The sequence below is a fragment of the Dipodomys merriami genome, unplaced genomic scaffold (genome assembly GCF_024711535.1).
Source record: "Dipodomys merriami isolate MVZ:Mamm:240054 unplaced genomic scaffold, mDipMer1.0.p SCAF_50, whole genome shotgun sequence".
NCBI lineage: Eukaryota > Metazoa > Chordata > Mammalia > Rodentia > Heteromyidae > Dipodomys > Dipodomys merriami.
This window is the reverse complement of record NW_027206069.1, coordinates 6,485,140-6,499,532: the sequence shown is the minus strand read 5'-3', so window position 1 is coordinate 6,499,532 and position 14,393 is coordinate 6,485,140. Positions and strand designations below refer to the sequence as shown.

General features: G+C 37.4%; 1 protein-coding gene across 5 annotated transcripts in view; it reads left to right on the top strand.

The window, feature by feature from the left end:
* Nucleotides 1–14,393, top strand: part of Papola (poly(A) polymerase alpha) — a 73,735-nt gene that overhangs the window by 33,893 nt on the left and 25,449 nt on the right. For all 5 annotated transcript variants that reach the window (XR_011367139.1, XM_069997625.1, XM_069997623.1 and 2 more), the window contains exons 11-15: nucleotides 55–175; nucleotides 2,271–2,355; nucleotides 8,164–8,217; nucleotides 8,743–8,862; nucleotides 10,602–10,711. Coding sequence is in view for 4 of the 5 variants with exons in the window: in XM_069997625.1 (XP_069853726.1) it covers nucleotides 55–175; nucleotides 2,271–2,355; nucleotides 8,164–8,217; nucleotides 8,743–8,862; nucleotides 10,602–10,711 (490 nt within the window). In the remaining variant the exon portion in view is untranslated. The remainder of the gene's footprint in view (nucleotides 1–54; nucleotides 176–2,270; nucleotides 2,356–8,163; nucleotides 8,218–8,742; nucleotides 8,863–10,601; nucleotides 10,712–14,393) is intronic.

Here is a 14,393-nt window from a genome sequence, read left to right as displayed (position 1 = left end):
AAGTATCTGTTGCATATGTACTTGAAGAAACTGATTGGCTGTTGTTGTATGTAGGTAAACCCCAGTGATAGGTACCATCTTATGCCTATAATTACACCAGCATACCCACAACAGAACTCCACGTACAATGTGTCCGTTTCAACACGGATGGTCATGGTTGAGGAGTTTAAACAAGGTAAGTGTTTATCCTCTTATGCTCTCCTTGTGCAGGAAGGATTACATACCATTTGTAGACCCACTAGTCAGCTGTTGAGTTTTATTGAAATACAAGTTGAAGTGGGTTTTGGCATAATTTTTTTATTATATATTTGAGAGTTCACTTAATTCCTTTTAGGTGTTTCATTTTTGGCTATGTTGGAAGATTAACACTTTAAAGCTATATGTTTAGATGTGTGTTGGCCCTAGTTTAGTGCTATATTGTTGCCTTGTAAAATCAAGAGTGGTAACGTTACATTTTGTCTCCATGGGTGACTTGAGCTATGCCAGGCAGACTTCCTACATCAGCACAGAACTTTGAGTTGAATTGGAGTCAAACTGCTCATTATTTTAGAAGTTTTTTTTTTTTTTTTTAGCTTTGTATTATAAACAGACTTGCTGTGTGTGTGTGTGTGTGTAAAACTAGGGCTTGATCTCTGGGCCTCTTGCTCTTGTTCAGCATTTTGTATTCATGGCTAGTACTTTATCATTTGAGCCACATTGGCAGTCTAGCTTTTTCTTTCTTTTCCCTGATTGTAGGGGCTTGAACTCAGGGTCTGGGTACTGTCCTTGAGTTTTTTTTTGCTCAAGGCTAGTGCTCTGCCACTGACCCACAGTTCCACTTTCGGTTTTCTGGTAGTTAATTGGAGATAATAGTATCACTGCTTTTCTTGACCAGGTTGACTTTGAACTGTGATCCTCAGATCTTAGCCTTCTAAGTAGCTAGAATTACAGGTGTGAGCCACCAGTGCCAGGTTTTCATTCTAGGTTTTTTGTTTGTTTTGGTCGTGGGGCTTGAACTCTAGGGCAGGCTGCTGTCCCTGAGCTCTTCAGCTCAAGACTAGCTAGCACTCTACCACTTGAGCCACAGAGCCACATCCAGCCTTTTCTATTTATGTGGTGCTGAGGAATTGAACCCAGGGCCTCATGCATGAGGGGCAAGCAATCTACCACTGAGTCACCTTCCCAGCCCCCAGCCCCCAGTCTAGTTTTTTTTTTTTTTAAGAGGTGGAATCTTGAGAACATGCTGGCTGGCTTTGGACCTCGAACTCCTAGGTCTCAGTCTCCTGAATAATACAACAGGTGTGAGCTGCTAGTACCTGGTTTCCAAATTTGGGGGAATTTCTGTTTTGTCTTTTTGTGTGCCAGCCTCAGGGCTTGAACTTGGCCTTGGTGCTGTTTGTTCAAGGCTAGCAGTTTGCCTTTGAGCCACAATTGTTATACTGGCTGGCTCTTTTGGTAGTTAATTGGCGATAAAGAGACTTTCCTGTCCAGGCTGGCATTGAACCATAGTCTGCAGATCTGAGCCTCCTGAGAGTAGCTAAGATTACAGGCATGAGCCACTAACACCTGGCTTCCTAGTTTTTTTTTTTTTTTTTTTTTTTTTGTCTTGTTTGTTTTGTTTTTGGTCAGTCGTGGGGCCTGGGGACTGTCCCTCAACTCTTCAGCTCAAGGCCAGCACTTTTAACACTTGAGCCACGGTACCACTTCTGGCTTTTTCTGCTTATGTGGTGTTGAGGAATTGAACCCAGGGCCTCATGCATGCAAGGCAAGCACTCTACCACTGAGCCACCTTCACAGCCCCTCCCCAGTTGTTTTTTTGAGAAGAAGAATTGGAAAATAATTGTTTGGTTGACTGACAGTTGTGGTAGTAGAAAAATGATGTATACAATCAGCTTACCTTAACAATTTTCCCTTTTATCCAAAGGCTGTTTTTGGGAAGATGTTACTTGACCCACTAGAAACAGCCACTAAATTGTTTTTAGAAAAGCAAGAAATGAAGTGTATAGGAAAATCTTTTCTTCCCAGGTAACTACAGAGGTTCAGTTTTAAGCAAGTAATATGAGTACGCCATTTTAAATGACAATGGTGATTTACAAGAAATTTGGCTTTTAATAAACTTTCAGCTTTTTTTTTAGTGTGTATGTAAGCATATGTCCTAGAGCCATAAAATAACACTTGATAATAATTATTGTTCGAAGATTATAGTGACTGCATGTGGTATGCTTAAGGTTATTTTAAATTGTAGATGTTAGACTAAAGCATGCAAACATTCTAATATGTTTTTAATTTAGGTCTTGCTATCACAGATGAAATTTTGCTGAGTAAGGCAGAGTGGTCCAAGCTTTTTGAAGCTCCAAACTTCTTTCAAAAGTACAAGTATGTATTTTAAGGCATGTCAGACATGTTGCTCCTTTATAATGGTGTAATAGTAGCATATGACATCTTTTGCTAATTTACTATAGTCTTGATCTTCTTTCAGTATCTGTAGAATTTTCCTTCTCATAAAGAACATAAATAGGATGCATTAGTGAGCCCCTTTGTCAATCAATATAGTGTGTAGCTGCCACAGTTTTCCTTCCTGATCTAACTGAACTACTGTCTTTGTAAAGCATCAGATTTGTAGGCATGCCAGCAAATCTATATATACTGGCAAATGGGTGAGCCATTATAATTTTCAGTTAATATTTTCTGTTGAGAAATTTGAGTTTTCACTTAATTAAAGAATCTTTATAACATACGTAGACTTAATAAAATGTCATTTTGTACCCAGTGAAATATTTCAATAGTTACAGCATTATCAGTAGTTATAGCATTATCTTCCCAGCACTAAGCCCTGACAAGATTTCTATAAATAGTTTTCTTGGGATTTAGTGGGCATAATAATTTATGAATAGTTCCAAAATAATGGTTTAATACTTTAGGAGAGGTTAAAAGCTTTATTACTTGTGTTGGTTTGATGAAAATGTAAATCATAATAAATCTTAATTTAATTTTTAAACAAGACAATACATTGACTTGAAACTTCATTTGCCCTGGGCTGAAAACTTTCCAAATTCTCCTTCATTTTTTTAAATGCTTGAAACTTTCCTGACCATCTGATCTTGTATTCGATTGTGTTTTGTAATAAACTAAGCAAGATTGCTTAATGCTCTTTCCCCCAATTAAAAATAAGAATGATGACCATCACAATGTCTCTGTGTTTTGTTTGTTTTGCATGAAAAAGCAGTAGTAATTTATTAGTTGTGTTTTGTATTTCTTAGTAAAAGTTTACCTCTGTGTTACTATTTCCAAAAAAATTGGGATATCCAGTTGGCAGATATTTTGAGTGAGGAAGTATCTTTGAACATTTAATGTACTCAGTTTTTAAAATGTACTGATTCTTTTGAAACAGTATAAGAGAGATAATTTCATGTAAGGAGAATAAATGTTTTATGGAAAAATACCTGGCTGCTTTCAAATCCTGAGACTCAACCATGAATTATTTTTCCTGTCTTTCTTCGAGGAGTAAGAGATGGAAAGAATGGGATTCTTGGAAATACCTGCTTTAATAGCTTCCTTTAAGATTTGTATTGGCATTCAACAAACCTTGCTGCTCATTTTGTTGACATTATTAGGACTAGTGTTTCCTTTCAAAGTTTGTTTAATGTTTCTTTTTAAACTAGTGCCTCTAAAGAAAATGTTGGGCAAAAAATATTTTGATATTTTCACTGAACCTTGAAAAAGTCAATTTTTTAAAGCTATTTTAAAAGATTTAAGGAATAATTGCATGGTTCAGTGATACAGCACCTGCCTAGCAATAGCAAGCCCTGAATTTAAACTCCATTATCACATAAAGACTAAGTATAAAGACTATGTATATGGGAGAAAAGTAACATTTATTTTGGGAAATTTACATTTTACCTATATCCTAGGAAAACTTAAACATTTGAAAACGTGATAAAAGTGGCCCTCTTTCAGATACTATTGATAACTGTCTTGAAGTTTTTGAAGGTATTCACAAATTTGAATTTTTTTCTTTTTCTTTTTGGTTGGTTGTGGGGCTTGAATTCAAGACCTGGTCTTGTCCCTGAGCTTTTTTGCTCAAAGTTAGCACTCTATCCCTTTGAGCCACAGTTCCACTTTTGGTTTTTGAGTGATTAATTGGCTTTTAACCACCATTTTCTGAACTCAGCCTCATGAGTAGCTAAGATCACAGGTGTGAACCACCAGTGCCTGGCAACAAATTCGAATTTTTTTTTTTTTTTTTTTTGGTCTGTTGTGGGGCATGAACTCTGGGCTTGGGCGCTGTCCCTGCGCTCTTCAGCTCAAGGTGAGCGCTCTACCACTTGAGCCACAGCACCACTTCTGGTTTTCTAGTGGTTTATTGGAGATAAGAATCTTACGGACTTTCCTGCCCAGGCTGACTTTGAACCTCCATCCTCAGATCTCAGCTTCCTGAGTAGCTAGGATTACAGGCGTGAGCCACTGGTGCCTGGCTACAAATTTGAATTTTTAAGATACATCTTCATAAAGTACCCTCTTGTCTGTAGAACACAATTGAAATGTTTTCTCATAATTGGAATTGATTGTGGCTTTATTTATAGCATGACTTGAAGATATTCCCATTTGGTATGTGTGGGATTTAAAATTGTGTGACACATAGTTGCTATTCTTTGAAAGGAGGGTATCATAGAGGAAATTTTATTTGTCTTAAAAAGCAAACTCATCTTCCAGAAAGAGTCATCAGCTTGCCTTGAGAGAAAAGAGATGGAGTTCTTCTGTAAAGTTTTTTTAATTTATTTTTTATTTTTATTTTGTTGGTTCTGGGGCTTGAACTGGGCCTGGGCACTGTCCCTGAGTATTTTTTGCTCAAGGCTAGCACTCTGCCACTTGGAGCCACAATTCTACTTCTGTTTTTCTGGTGGTGGTTAATTGGAGATATGAGTCTCGTGGACTTGCCTGCCAAGGCTAGCTTTGATCTACAATCCTCATCTCAGCCTCCTTAGTAACTAGGGTTATAGGTGTGAGCTACCCACGTCCCCGCTCTTCTGAAAAGTTTTGAAGCACTCTAAGAAATTGCTTTTGCTCTTTCGGGATATTTCCAATACTAGCAGTAAATAAATCAGCATTAAGAATTGTGAATACTCACTTTAGACATTACACTTAAATACAAAAAGGATTAGGGAAACCCAGTGTTCTCTGAAGTATATAATGATGAGTAATAATTTAGCTTTAAAATTGGTTTAAAATATTTAAGGTGGCAGTGAACTGTAACTCACCTCTGAATTATAAAAGGACTTCTAAGGGCTTTTGACAGTGGTTTTCTTTCAGTGCTTACATCTGAGCTGGTCTACTCAGGTAAAGTATTGAGATGAAATGGCCAGGAGAACTACTTACATAGGTGTTTTTGTAGATGATTTATTGGGAACTTGTAAAATGTTAGTTTGGGGGGGAGGTAATGATAATTGCATTGCCTTAAACATTTTATGTAGACTTTGGAGACATGACAATTGAGAAGGGGCTGTCACTTTTTTTATGCAACAACAAAAAAGAAATGTTACTTTTGAAGTGTTTCTACTTCTCCGCTCTGATAGGAGCCTTGGAAACATGACCATTTCTTGATTTTAGCATGTAAAGTACAGATTTATAGAAAAATCAAGGTTGGATTTTTAGTATCTTGTATGTCACTTTGTTTCTGTCTTATTCTTACTGAATATAATGTGCTTTATAGAATCATTTGCTAAATGTGCCTGAATAAAAAATTTGTATCTTCTAGAGATACTTGTAATGACTAATTTTCTATGAAATTTATACATAAAACACTGTATAGAAGAAAATCCTTTTCGTCTTTGGATTTCAGTTAAGAATCAAAAATTGAACTCTAGGCATCACAATTTTGAAATTGATAGCAATTTCAAACTTTAAAATATTTTATCTTTTGTATATAGAGAACATTGTGTTTTATGGTTTAGTCTGTCCTTGAAGACTCAGATGGTCATGAAGAGTATCCATTTCCACCATGTGGTGAAACAAGGAGTTTCCTTCTTGGGCTTCCTTTGAGCTGCAATCCTCAGGTCTCAGCTTTCTGAGTAGCTAGGATTATAGGTGTGAGCCACCAGCTCCCAGTCTGTACATTTCACTTTTGGCCTATTTGTCTCTGTTGTTTTATGGTTATAAGACCTTGAGGTTCAGTCAGTTTTTCACAATACTTCTGCCAGTGAAAAAGGTACTGTTAACTTAATTTTACAGATCAGCGTTAGAACTATCCAGGGTTGCAGTGCCTTTTTTAAAAAAAAAATCTGTTATTGGGATTTGAACTCAGTCTTGAGCTTGATGTCACTCTATTTACTATTTGAGTCATACTTCTAGTCCTATTTTAGCTAGTTACTTTGGAGATGGAATCTCTTGGACTTTGCTGCCTGGGCTGTCTCAAACCACAGTCTTGCGTATCTTAGCTTGTTTAGTATCTTTGATTGTAGACGTGAGCCCACAGTGTTTGTCTGGAAATTTGTTTTGTTATCTTTTAGCTGCTGGTCCTAGGGCTTGAACTCAGGCCTGGCCACTCTCTCTCAGATTTTTTTCCCCCTTCAAGGCTAGTGTTCCATCACTAGCTACAGTTCCACTTCTTGCTTTTTGGTGTTGGACTGGAGATAAGAGTTTCACAGACTGCCCAGCCTGGTTTCAAACTGATCATCCTCAGATGATCACCTTGCTGAATAGCTATGGTTACAGGCCTGAGCCACCTGTGCCTGGCTTTCTAACTTTTTTTTTTTTTAAGTGTATTGTAAGCCTAGTTAATAGCCAGTGTGCCGTTTAAACGTATAATAAAAAATACCCAAACATTTTACATTTTTAAAATTCCTAAAATGAAACCGTTAAAATGGCCTGAAAGCATCTTCATTTTTTAGCAACTGTGTTTTTTTTTTTTTTTTTTTTTCAGTGTGGGGATTGAACTCAGGCACTGTGTACTGTCCCTGAGCTCTTCTGCTCAAGGCTAACACTTTCCACTTTGAGTCACAGCTCCACTCTGGCTTTTGAGTGAATAATTGGAGATAAAATTGTTGTGACTTTTCTGCTTAGGCTGGCTTTGATCCATGGTCCTCAGATCTCATTCTCCTGAGTAGCTAGAATTACAGGTGTGAGCCATTGGTGCCCATCTTGTGGTGGCTTTTTTTGGTTTGTATTTTGATTCTCAGACTTGTTTTAAGGTAAAAATCTCACTGTGAAATGTGAGAGAAACATTAGGGTTTTCTAAGCTTCATAGTTTGAGAAGAAAGAATAAGATTTTTTTTTTCTGTCATTGTGCTAGTGTCTACCAGATGGTGGTGTCATTTTGCTTTCTTTTTTTGTACTGAGGTTTGAACTTAAGACATACTTCACTACTTGAGCCACCCCCCTCAGCTCTGTTTGCTTTTTTATGAGGTGAAGTTATTAATATGAAATTTACCTTTTAGCACTCAATGAGGTCATTGTAGATTGGTTTATTTCACTGAACTTTATTTATTAGTCTAAGGAAAACGAATATGTGTAATAACCCACAATTTATGTTCCAGGGACAGCATAGATTTTTTTAAAAGACATCAAAAGATAGTTAATTTGGTATTTTCTGAAATAAACTATTTTGCGATTGAATTCTGAATAGAAGTCATTTTATCCTCAAGGTAGAGGTATTTGTTTCAAAAATTTATACTATTAATACTACTTGAGGAAGTCTTGTTCTGGTTTCAGCGTTCAGTTTGTTTTAATACCAGTACATTACAAAACCACATCGGTTAAATTAATTTTGAAGTTTTCTGATGTGATATGTGTATTTACCTACTCTGAAGAACAAAACCCTGGTGCTCTGATTTCATTAAAACATTTTCTTTTAATAAGATTATATCCCTGTGAACAGCTCCTTTTTATCTTTATAGGTAGAACACTGTTACTAGATGTTACTGGAGTCATTGGGCAAAATTGTTAATGTGGAAATTAGCTACTTGTTTTGGTAATTTCTTCATAAAATCACCTTTTTTCATTCAGGAAAATATAACTCCAGTAATTAGAAGTGTGAAATTTGGCTCATAGGATTTTATGTGCATATTGAGATTGTAGGGCTCTCTGCTGCCAAGTTGTTGATTTATAAGTATATGTTTCATTGTGGTTTTAATATCCAACACAAAGCCCATAAATAAAATAAATAGCATGTTGTCTTTATCTTCAAAGGCATTATATTGTACTTCTAGCAAGTGCACCAACGGAAAAACAACGCCTAGAATGGTGAGTAGTAAAATAATTTTTGCAGAAAAAATAAACTTCAGAATGAATCAGATAGCATGGAACAGGAGAAGCTGGGGGCGGCCTTTAACATTATCCCGCTCAATTTTGTGTGCTCATAAATGGAACTTTACTACTTCTGATGAAAGCATTGGAATTAGAGAGTCCATATACAATTTACCATTTTTTGTACATGTTATTTATAAAAACATTTCTTGGCTGCATACTTAAAGTGGTTTGGTTCAGCTTGTTAATCTTTCCTTAAACACTAGTGGAGTTATCTTAAGTAATCTTCCAGTTTGGAGAAGGAAGCATGCCTTACTTTTGCTCTACCTCAGCATTTTTAGGTTCATTTTAAGGCTATTGGTTTTATATTTGGGAGAATAGTTCAGCCAATTGAACTGCCTGGGTATGTGTTTTAGTTATATATGACATACTGCTTTTTTATGTGAACATTTGGTTTGCATATTTGAGAATTTTTATGAAGTCAATAAAAACTTTTCTTAATACTAAGTGACATTTATTCAGGGTGGGCTTGGTTGAATCAAAAATCCGAATCCTGGTTGGAAGCTTGGAGAAGAACGAGTTTATTACACTGGCTCATGTGAATCCCCAGTCATTTCCAGCACCCAAAGAAAATCCTGACAAGTATGTAATCCATTTTGCTATCCTTTAATCATAGAAGTTCTTATAGTTTGTTTTTATAACTAGTCTCACTATTCTTAACATGTGCCCCATAACCAACTCACAATTTATAACTTCGATTCTCCATCAGCTTACATGAGATGTTCTTGAAGAAAATCAGGACAAACTTTCTGTAATAGTTTCTAATGATGACATGCCTATTATTATAGTTAATACTCTTCGGGTCTGCTTTAACACTGTTAGAAATAATTCATTTATTTTTATGCTGGTCCTGGGGCTTGAACTTGTTAGCGCCTGGGTGCTGTTCCTGAGCTCTCTGCTGCTTAAGCTTCAGCTTCGCTTGTAGCTGTTGTGGTAGTTAGTTGGAGATAAAGAATCTCATGGGCTTTCCTGCCCAGGCTGGCTTTGAATTGTGATTCCCAGATCTCAGTTTCCTTAGGAGCTAAGGTTTTCAGTCTTGAGCCCCCAATACCTAGGAAGGGACATGTTTAATATTCTTTCTCTCTCTCTTTCCCTCTCTGTCTCTTTCTTTCTCCCAAGTTAACTGTTAAACCAAATGTCATTTCTTGCTTTTTATCTTAAGGAAGTGATTTGGTTTGATCTTGAAATAATCTGATTTGTGATGGATTCTGAACCATTGGGAAAACATGTAAATAAGTACAAGCTTAGACTTTTGTTTTAAGGGTGTTAATATAGGTCAGTTGCTGTTCTTATTAATTAGAGACAACGCCTATGTTGGAAGGATTTATGGAGTATTAGTAGTAAATATTTTAAAAAAAATCAGCAGTAGCCTGTGGTTGTGGTAGAGCCCTGGCTAGCAAGCCCTATTGCCACTAAAAATAAGCAGAAAAATAAAGGTGGAAGGATTATTTAAGCTTATGGTATTTACAGTAATTGCTTAGGTGGTCTTAGGTTTTTCATAGTTCTGAAATAGTCTTGTTCAGACAAGATTTTATTATATAACTAGCCTAGTCTCCCATTTAATTTCACTATTTATGTATGTATGTATGTATTATGTATATATGTATGTATGTATGTATGTTGATTGTCAGCTTGAATTCAGGGCCTGGCACTGTCTCTGAACTCTTTTTTGGGGGGGGGGGTCGGTCGTGAGACTTGAACTCTGGGTCTGGGCATTGTCCCTCAGCTCTTCAGCTCAAGGTGAGCACTCTACCACTTGAGCCACAGTGCCACTTCTGGCTTTTTCTGCTTATGTGGTGCTGAGGAATCGAACCCAGGGCCTCATGCATGTGAAGCAAGCACTCTACCACTGAGCCACCTTCCCAGCCCTGTCTCCGAACTCTCTTGATCTAAAGTAGTGCTGGACCACTTGAATCCACAGTTCTACTTTAGGTTTTGAGTGGTTAATTGGAGATAAGCGTTTCCTAGGAACTTTTCTGCCCAGACTCACCTAGAGTCGAGGTCTTCAAATCTCAGTCTCCAAAGTAGCTAAGATTATAGGTGTGAGCCACTGGTGCCTAACTTGAGAAAAACGTTCTTTTCTCCCCATTACTTGAAAACAATTTTTTATATTCCTGTCTTTTTGATACTTGAGAATCATCACTAAAAGAAACACAGATGTTTGTTACGAAGTCTGAATGGTTAGACACAGGAATATTAAAGGATAGGTATGGGTGGGTAAGGACTTTGAAACTTTGATGTACTTTGGGTTTGGGATTTGTCAACTCAATTAATAGCTATATTTTCATGAATTCTGCCTAACGTGATGCTCTTCTTTTCAGGGAAGAATTTCGCACTATGTGGGTGATTGGGTTGGTGTTTAAAAAAACAGAGAACTCTGAAAATCTCAGTGTTGATCTTACTTACGATATTCAGTCTTTCACAGATACAGGTATGTCTTTACTTGTTTAAACCATTCTAGTGCTTGTATTTTGAATTTGTCGTGATATGCACGGTAACTCCTAGTGATATTTGCCATAAAGAGTTAAATTGAGACTAGTAAATAATGATCATTTGCAGGGTCTGGTGGCTCAGGACTATAATCCTAGCTACTCAGGAAGCTGAGAACTGAGGATAGCAGCTCAAAGCCAGCCCAGACAAAGTCAGTGAGACTCATCTCCAAATTAGCCACCAGAAATCCAGAAGTGGTACTGGAACTCAAAAGTGGAAGAGCATTAGCCTTGAACAAAAAGAGCTTAGGGACAGTATCCAGGCCCATAGTTGAAACCCCCATCTGACCAAAACAAAAGGGAAAACATTAAAATTATCTTAATGGTTTCAGCAATGTGCACTATACATTGATGACTTTCTCTTCAGGGAATGAACTTAAACTTAAGGTAGAATCATTTTAAATTTAATTTGTTTACAATTCCCTATGGAATTAGAAAACCCTTCATGTTACAGATTTTTCTGTAAGATTGAGTCTGACTGTCTAAATCATTATCAACCTTAGAAATTGATGGAGCTGAATTTGTAATAGTGTGATATAGGGTAATTATAGTTATTATAAAGGGAAAACAAAATATAGTAGTTCTCCTTTACTTCTGTTTCTACTAAAGTTAGCCACAAGCAATAGATTTAATAGATTTAAATTGAAAATTCCAGAAATCACAGGTTTCAAATTGCATGCTGTAAGGCTGTCTCAGCAGCACTGTGCCAACCTAGGAAGCACAAGATGCTGAGTTCAAACCCTTTGTACTAGCAGAACATGAAAGAGAGTACGTGAGCTGTATGGAGTATCCTGATGGAATTTTGTACTGTCCTGCTTCATTCAGTCTGGGAAACTAAAATCATTTATGTGTACAGCATATCCTCAGTGGGGGTTATTCATCTGCTAGTCACTTAGTAATCCCCCTCTGTATCAGACAATTGCTGTGTTGCTGTACTTATATTCAGATAACCTTTTCATAGTAGCCTAATAGTGTGTCAGAATGTTTATTTACCTTATTTTATTCCATCACATAAACATAGCATCTTAAATCATCCCAATTACACTAAATTTTTTATTCCAGTATATTGTCATAACTTCTTTTTTATTGTTGGTTGTCCCACTGTGCATAATTACTAGTTCCTCTGTGCATAATTAATTAAGCTTGATCTTAGATGTTGAAGGTATAGAAAAAAAAATGAGTCAGTACTCTGGTTTGTAGACATACCCTGGTGCTCTGGGAACGTAGCCCCTGGGGATAAATACAATGATATTATAAAACATTATTAAGTCCAGGTAACCCAGGTATAGTGATACAAGTCTGTAATCCTGGTATTTATTTGGGGACCTGAGAAAGACTAATGATTACTAGTTTCTGGCCAGCCTGCCTTAAGTAGTAAGACGCTCTATTTTATTTTATTTTTATTATTTTATTTATTTATTTATTTTTGGGGTCCAGTCGTGGGGCCTGAACTCTGGGCCTGGGCGCTGTCCCTCAGCTCTTCAGTTCAAAGCTAGCTCTCTACCACTTGAGCCACAGCGCCACTTCCGGCTTTTTTTCCTTTTTGCTTATGTGGTGCTGAGGAATTGAACCCAGGGCCTCAGGCATGCAAAGGCAAGCACTCTACCACTGAGCCACCTTCCCAGCCCACGCTTTCTTTTAAAAAGAAAAAAAAAAATCAAGCTGGGCATTGGTGGCTCACACCTATAATCCTAGCTACTCAGTAGGCTAAGATCTGAGGATCGAGGTTCAAAGCCAGCCCAGACAGGAACATCTGTGAGACTTATCTCCTGTTAACCATCAGAAAACCAAAAGTGGTGCTGTGGCTCAAATGGTAGAACATTTGCGTTGAGCTGAAGAACTCAGGGATAGTGCCTAGGCCCAGAGTTTAAGACTCACGGCCAGCGCACCCCCTCCCCCCCCCCCCCCCAAAAAAAAAAATCAAGGACCATGCCAGTAATATAGCCATTCAGGAGACTGAGATCTGAGGAATAGGGTTCTAAATCAGCCTTGGCAGAATAGTCTCTGAGACTTATCTCTAATATGCTATTAAAAAAGCTGAAAGTGGAACTGTGGCTCAAATGGTAGAGCCAGCCTTGAGCAAAAGAAATTTAGGGACCACGTCTAGTCCATGAGTTCAAGCCCCAGGACTGGCACCAAAATATATATATTAAAAACAAAACAGAAAAACAGTAGAGTGATGTCGCTCGTGTGTAAGAATCACTAGAAATGCTGCACCTTTGAATTCTGACTGGGATAAGTATTGTCTGTAATCATTCTGATAGCCATCAACGGTGTTTTTAACATGAAAAAATTAGGAAGTAAACACACCAAATCAGTAGGTGAGATTATTTTTTTTCTTTTTGTGCTAGGGATTTGGATCTAACCCAGGGCCTTGGATATGCCAGACATGTACTCCTGTCACTGAGTGACAGCGGTACAATGATTTTAATAAACATGATAGTTATACTCTTATAAAATTGAATTAAGTTATTCAAATGATTGCCAAATAGGTTATTACCTTTAGGATTGTAAGTAGGACATGCCGTATGATTCTTTTCTAGGTTGAATTGTCTATATTGTTAGATATAATGTAGTTACTGTGACTACAAAAAAAATTCTACAGTTTTTTTTTTTTTTTTTTTGGGTCCGGTCGTGGGGCCTGAACTCTGGGCCTGGGCGCTGTCCCTCAGCCCTTCAGCTCTAGGCTAGCGCTCTACCACCTGAGCCACAGCGCCACTTCCGGCTTTTTTTCTTTTTGTTTATGTGGTGCTGAGGAATCAAACCCAGGGCCTCATGCATGCAAGGCAAGTGCTCTACCACTGAGCCACCTTCCCAGCCCCAATTCTACAGATTTTTAAGATAGTTTGATTTGGGCGATATTTATTCATGAGCACCAAAGAAGTGGTGTTTCTGAAGTAAAAATTGTGGTTTTCTTAATTTGTTTCATTGTGAACAGACAGATTAAGATGCCTGACAGAAAATTAGTTTTGTACTTTGTAAGCTGAACTACTCATTAAAAGTTGTGCCAATGAATCATCAAAACTTCCCAAATCTTGTAGGTATTTTAGAAAGGAAGTAAGTAAGCTCTGTATTTTGGCAATTTGAACAGAATCCTTTGGTAATAAAATGTTTAATATGCCCATAATGCAAATGTTTACCCCCAAATCTTTCTCTTCCTGCTGTTTCCAGTTAGAAACCCTGGAAACATCATTGCTATTTTTCCCCTACTTAGTATTACTCCATTATGAAATTTGTTTTCTTTTGAAATAAATTGAGATTCTTGGTATTTACTTTTAAGATAGTTTGTTTTGGGCGATATTTATTCATGAACACCAAAGAAGTGGTGTTTCTGAAGTATTTTTGGTATTTATTTTTAATTATCTGGGTCATTGTTCTTTGCACTGCTTAAACACTATGAAGGCTTATCCGCTGCACCAAGAACAAAAATACAAGTCCTAATGGTGGTTTGCAAGCCTCTACCCACTATGGTGGTCATCTTACTTTCTCTGACAACATCTCCTGTTACAAGTTCACAGTCCAGGGGCTGGGAAGGTGGCTCAGTGGTAGAGCCCTTGCCTTGCATGCTTGAGGCCCACATAAGAAAAAAGCCGGAAGTGGCGCTGTGGCTCAAGTGGTAGAGTG